Below are 6,567 nucleotides of genomic sequence, written 5' to 3'. Positions count from 1 at the left end.
CGCACCCCCGGGCGCCGCGCTGCCGCTCCGCAAGCGCCCGCTCCGCGCGCCCTCCCCGGAGCCCGCCGCCCCCCGCGGCGCCGCGGGCCCGCTCGACCCCTCGGATCCCCTGCGCGGCGGCTCCGACGCGCCGGCCGTCCCCGCGCCCCCGCATGGCCTGGCCCGGCCAGAGGCGCTTTACTACCAGGGTGAGTGGCTCCTGCGGGTCAGGGCCAGGTGGGGGCCGGACAGGGCACAGGGTTACCAGTGCCCGGGGCAAAGATCAGACACAAATATATGGTGTCACAGGGAGCTGAGGGGCACGGGGACAGAATCCAAGGTCCCAAGGACACAGATATGGGGTTCCTGGGGAGCTAGGGGCAGAGGCTGAGGTCCCAGGGGCCCAGATATGGGAGCATTGAGGAGTGGTGTCTTGGGATGGGGGTCCTAGGCAGTGGGCATTAGGAGGCAGTGGGGACAGAGCCCAGGGTCCGAATGCCACAGATATGAGGACCCAGGGGTCAGTGCCCAGCAGGATAGATATGGGGTCTCATGGGGTTAAGGGAGCAGAGGCCGTAGTCCAGGAACCCAGAATTATAAGCTCCTAAGGACCCAGATATCCAGGGTTATGAGCAATTAGCACTTGGGCCCAAGAAACTGGGGTTCTCGGCATCCAGATATGAGGGGTCAAGGAGTCAGGGGAACAGAGACCGGGGTTCTAAGGAGACAGATAATAGGGACCTCAGGATGTCAAGATCTCAGGAACCAAGATATTGGGGAACAGTGGGAATGAGAACAGAGTTGGAGTTCTGAGCACCCCAATATCCAGGGTCACAGGATCCAAGGAAATAGACCCAGGTACTGGGAGTCCTGAGGAGCCAGTGGGACAGAGCTGGCTATGTGTGGCCCCAGGGGGTCAGGGTCTCATCTGAGGTCACAAACTCGGGTGGCCCTAGGGGGCTTGGGGACTGAGGGTTAAAGGGATGGTGGCCAGGACTAGGGGGTTCTAGGACTCAAGGATTTGGGGCCAGGATGAAGGATTCAGGGGTCTCCAAACAGAAGGCCCATCCAGGGACCTGGCAACTTGGTGGTTCAGGAAGGGGGTCCCCCAAAGATCAGGAGATGACAGCAAAGGCCAAACACCTCCTGCCATCCTATCTTCATCCCTGATCTCAAGGAGGGGGCATTCCATCCCACAGTTGTGCCCACCTCACCAACCCCGAGTGACCCCCAGAGCTGCAGAGTGCCCATGTCCAGGGCCTGCAGACCCCTGCCCAGTTTCTGCCCCTTCCAGCCCATCAGAGCAGAGCTGGAGAGCCCCCGAGCTGTGCATCAGGGGCTGCCACTGCCTCCTCCCGCTCCCGTTCCCTGGGTGAGAACCTGGCCTCAGTTTTCCCATCCCTGTGATGGGTGGATACGAATGGGATGGCCGCCAGGGTCTCCTCCAGCAGTTTGATCTGAGCAGGTTCCTGGCACCAGCCCCGCTCACCTTCCGTCCCACCCTTCGCCCTGGACTCTCTATGCATGCACCCTACACCCTACACCCAGTGCTTCATCCATTCTTACCTCGCTCAGCCACAAATTCACTCAGCAAACAGGCCCTGGGGCCCCCTGCTGCGGGATAATGGGGGTCTCTTGGCCTGGTAGGAGATGAGGTCGGATGCAAGAAGAGCTAAATGACAGTGAGAGTGACCAGGGCTGCAGGGGATGGGGTGGGGGGGGAAGCTGCTAGAGCCCAGACGATAGATGTGGAAGGGAGATTATCCTGGCCCTTGAGGACCCAGTATGAGATGCAAAAGGGACGTGGAAAAAGAGCAGGTGACACGGCAGGAGCAAAGGCCTGGAGGCAGGGTGGGCGGGTTGAGGGTCTGTGGGCTTGGCCTCACCCGTGTCCTTTCTCTGCCCAGGACCTATACTGCCTCTGTACCCCACCCAAGCCATGGGCCCCCCCTTTCCTCTGCTGAACCTGCCTACACCCCTGTACCCCATGGTGTGCCCCATGGAACATCCCCTGTCGGCTGACATCGCCATGGCAACCCGTGCAGATGAGGACGGAGACACGTGAGTAACAGGCCCCCACTGATGGGGGGTGGGGAAGCCAGCCCTCCCCCCACCTCGCCCACCACCACACAGGGGCACTCAGCTTGGGCTTTCGAGTTCCATCCACCCCAGTTAGAATCCTGTCTCCACCGCCAGCTGTGTGACTTTCAGCAAGGTCCTTTCCCTCTCTGAGCCTCAGTTTCCTCTTCTGAAAAATGGGCACCCTGAGAGAACCTACCTCCTAGGACTGTTTTGGGGCTTCAAGTTTTTTCTCACAATCCCAAAATGAGCAACCAATTTCATTGATTGGTTGATTATATGAATGATACACGCTAAGCTCCTAACCCTGAGCCTGGCAGATTATAAGTGCTCAATAAGGATTAACTATTATCATTACTACTTTATATTAAGCCCAGCACATAGACAGAGTTAGAAACTTTAAATAAAAATTGCACATAACAAAACAATACCCTTACTACCTGGGGTCCACTTTGGTGTTTTCGAGCCGATTTCCTTGTTCCATGATCATAGCACACTCAGTTAATTTCAGGATCCCGTAAATTGATTTCGCAAATCCAACGGTTGATCTGCAGTTTGAAGAAAATTCTATTGAAGCTGCTGAGAAATCCTGCCCCAGGGGTCTAGCCCCGTGTCCAGGACGTGGGGAAGAGCTCAACACGCTGGACCATCACGATTACGATGATTCTGTCCACCTCCGTCTGAATCTCAGCTGGCCAGCTTCTCACCCCTCTCTGCCTCAGTTTCCCCTGTAAAAACAGGAACCACACAGTTTGCCAGGGTCTCTGAGGCAGAAATGAGATGATTTCCGTAAAGCGCTTATCTGCGGGACTGGGGACTGGAAAGCACAGGGAGGGGTGGGATAAACAGGCCTGACCACCAGCTGGATGACTGCACATCCCCGAGCCTCAGTTTCCCTATATGGAAATCGAGGCTTGGAATAGCACCTATCACAATGAGGATTCAGTGCAATGATCTGCACACATATGGTGCCTAGAACAGGGCTGGGCATGTAGTCGGTGCTCAATACACAGGAATGGGGGGGGGGGCGGTGTTGGAACAGAGCTTGCCTCCCGAGTGGTTATGGGCCACGGGTGTGAGCCCAAACAGGAGAAAGTGCCTGAGACGTCTAAAAGGCTCGATCGAGCTAGTTCCCTCCCGCCCTGGGTAGCTCCGGGGTCATCTGTGAAATCGATTTCATTTGTGTCTGTCCCCAGGGGTGAGCTGTTTGCAGCCTGTGCGAGCAGGGTGCAGAAGGCGACGCGGCACCCCGGCCTCCAGCCCCGCGCCCCACCCGCCCTCCCCCGCGCCGCCCCCCTCTCCCCCAAAGCAAACACTTCTGCCTCAGCTGCCTGTGGGGGAAATCCCTTCCCGCAAAACTTGACCGCAGCCCAGCTGCTCTGCCTCCCCCACGTCAGCAGCCGTCACTCACTCGCAGCCTCCCCCTCCTGGCGCTCCCTCCAACCTTAACCCCTTCCGCTGGGGGCCGACTTTACCGGAATGGGGCAGCGGCGCAGCCTCGGGGCGGGGGAGGGGGACACGCCAAGTCCCCAGAGCAGCAAAGCTGGGTGGGGAGGCTGGACTTCTAGGGTCCCAGGGGAGCAAGAACCCCAGGGCACCTGGACCCCCTCTCCCCCAAGAGTTCGGGCACTGGGGAGCTGGAATCTGGGTCTCTAAGAGAGGGGGGAACGTATTCTGGCTCCCAGAGAGCAGACGTTGGGGTCCTGCATTCCTTGACCCACGAGGGGGTAAGGAACAGGGCGCAGGGCCGTTTGGGGATCTAGAACTTAGAGGGACCGGAGAGGTCGCTCTGTGCAGAGTTAGGGCACCGTATTCGTGGGTCCCAAGAGATCCTGGGAGTGGATGCCGGGATATGGGGGGTGGATAGGGAGCCAGCCGGAGTCTGCGCCCTGGAGTTCCAGAGGGGCCCCGGGCTGGAGGACTTGGGGTCCTTCCCGCCCCCGCCCCCCCCCCCCAGGAAAGCTAGGTCTTCTGGCGCTAGGCTCCCTCCTCCCCCGCCCCATTCGAGGATGGAAGTTGGGGTGCCGGGGGTGGCCGGGGTAGATCCCCGGCGGGACCGGCTTCCCTCCCCCGGGAGCAGGAAGCGGAGCCCCGCCCCGCAGACCTGTTACTGGAAGTCCGAGGGCTGGGCCGCCCCTCCCGTCCCCACTTCCTCCAGCCCCGCCCCACCCCCTGCGGCCCGCGCGTTTATGGGAACTCAGGCCTGGACGGTTTCTCTGAAATCATCGCTCCGTCTGCCCTCACTTAACCCCGCTGGGCCTGAGAGAGGGACCTAGGCCGGGCGTCCAGAGAGGCGCGGGGCGAGAGGGGAGCCCGTCTCAGGGGCCTCCTGCCCAGGTCCCTCCCCTCCCCCAACACTGGCTTTTTAAGTTGGGCTTTCGCGGCTCAGGAGCCGGGTTTCGCCTGCATAGTCTCCTCCTGGGAGGTGGGCGTTATTGGGGGCGCTATAAAGGAAAAAACCGAGGCCCCGAGGGGGCCACATGACTTTGCCCTGGCGCGCACCGCTAGCGGGATTGCCCCCCAATTTGCAACCCTGGCCTGCTCAGCGCCCCCAAAGCCTCGTGGGCTGCAGGATTTCTCTGCCTCCGTCCGCAGCACTTAGGGAGCTGGTTTAAAATGTGGATTCTGATGCACATTCCAGGATTGGGGACCTGCTGTTCGCCTGCCTTAGCAAGGCCCAGTTTTCGAGCAGACGGGCGTGGGTGGGAACCTGGTTGCCCTTGCAAATAAATGGATTGAAGGAAAGCTTGTGCCGCCTGGGTCCATGCAGTCAACTTTGTGCTCAGTGCTAAAGTCCCCTGACCCCGACAGTCATCCCACATGGCCCTCAGCTCTAAGTGGCTCCTCCAGGTTAGGGGCCCTGGGAAGCAGGCAGGAAGTTTATTGCAGTGTGCTCTGGGATCAAGGCCTGTGGGGACGGAGGAAGCAGGACCAGGCAGAGGGAGAAGCTGGGCTGCTGGGTGGTCTCCGCAGGGCCTCAGCTGTCCCACGGGGAACCTTGGAAGCTGCAGTGGCCTTCAGAGTTGGGGCCAGAAGGCTGGGCCTTCGATGCCCATCCTGACCAGTCACTGGCTGCCGTTGGTTGGTTGGCAACTGCCCTGCTCATGACCTGGACCAGCTGCTCTTTTCAGCGGAGGGTGATCCCCAGAGAGAGCTGAGGGCTGGCAACCTCCCCAGAAGCTGGGGGAATGCATCCTCCAGTCTGGGAGCAGGGGGATCTGTGTTGTCCAGAACAATGACCCCCATTCCAGGTTATCCCGCCTGCCTTCAGGCAAAACTCTCTCCACGTAGGTACCCCACCCGTGGCTCTCTGGGGTTAGAGGCTGAACGTGACGTACAGTCATAATGGATGGAGAGCCTAAGGGCATCTAGTTCATGCCCCCTCATGCCACAGATAAGAAACTGGCCCGTGGCGGGGCCGGGCGGTGGGGGGGGGGGGGGTGACATGGTCACCAGCTTCAAGGATGGCCAGGGATCATAGAGATGGCGTCATTTATTCGGTGTATATTTGGGGAGTGCTTGCCCAGCGCCAGCCCTGTCCACACACGGGGCAGTGGTCAGGCAGACAAATGCCCTGCCCTGGTGGAGACTATGTGCTAGCAGGGAGATTCAGACAGGAAACAAGTAACTGCATGACATCAGGTGATGATGTGGAGGGAAAGAAAGCAGGGGGAGGGGCAGGGGAGGCAGTGCCACTTTCGCAGAGCCTGGGTGAGGGGAGCGAGCCCCACAGCCATCTGGCGGGAGGCTGTTCCAGGCCCAGGGAACAGCCCATGCACAGGCGGCAAGCAGGCTCTGTATGTGCGAGGAACAGCAAGGAGGCCAGTGGCCAGAGCGGAGTGAGGAGAGTAGGCGGGGATGAGGTCAAAAGGGGTGGAAGAGGGGGAGACAAGGTCCCCTAGGGCCCGTGAGCTGTTGTGAGGACTTTGGCCCTGAGGAGTCCTTCAGGCTGCTGTGGGGCGGGGAGAGAGTGGGGTGGGGGTGGGAGCAAGCAGGCCAGCGGAGAGGACACAGTCCAGGAGGGAGGTGATGGTGGCCGAACCAGGAGGGAAGGAGTGGGGGTGGGGAGAAGTGGCTGGATCCTGGAGATCCTTCCAGAGTATCCAGCACATATTGGAGTTAGGGATGCTAAGAGAGTGCGTGAGAGGTGACCAGCCCCTAATGCCTCTGACCCCCATCCCCAGGCCACTCCACATCGCCGTGGTGCAGGCCAACCTGCCCGCTGTGCATCGGCTAGTCAACCTCTTCCAGCATGGGGGCCGGGAGCTGGACATCTACAACAACCTCCGGCAGGTGAGGCTGGGCCTGGGCGCCAGGAGCCCTGGGACTGAGGGAGGAGGGGCTGGGGTCCTGCACCCCTGGGTCTGAGGGAGGAGGAGCTGGGAGCCTGGATCCCTGGATCTGAGGGAGGAGGGGCTGGGAGCCTGGACCCCTGGGTCTGAGGGAGGAGGGGCTGGGAGCCTGGACCCCTGGTCTGAGGGAGGAGGGGCTGGGAGCCTGGACCCCTGG

At 60.7% G+C, this 6,567-nt stretch overlaps 1 protein-coding gene across 1 annotated transcript in view; it reads left to right on the top strand.

Annotated features, from left to right (window-relative positions):
* Position 1: 1 nt before the first annotated feature.
* BCL3 (BCL3 transcription coactivator) overlaps positions 2 to 6,567 on the top strand; it is a gene marked incomplete at its 5' end in the record, with an annotated part of 9,298 nt that continues 2,732 nt past the window's right edge. The window contains 3 exons of the mRNA XM_046682162.1: positions 2 to 188; positions 1,887 to 2,040; positions 6,243 to 6,351. Coding sequence (XP_046538118.1) covers positions 2 to 188; positions 1,887 to 2,040; positions 6,243 to 6,351 — 450 coding nt within the window. The remainder of the gene's footprint in view (positions 189 to 1,886; positions 2,041 to 6,242; positions 6,352 to 6,567) is intronic.

Source organism: Equus quagga, chromosome 13, assembly GCF_021613505.1.
Source record: "Equus quagga isolate Etosha38 chromosome 13, UCLA_HA_Equagga_1.0, whole genome shotgun sequence".
In the NCBI taxonomy this organism is placed as follows: domain Eukaryota; kingdom Metazoa; phylum Chordata; class Mammalia; order Perissodactyla; family Equidae; genus Equus; species Equus quagga.
The sequence above is the reverse complement of the archived record's forward strand: the minus strand, read 5'-3'. Positions and strand labels throughout refer to the sequence as shown.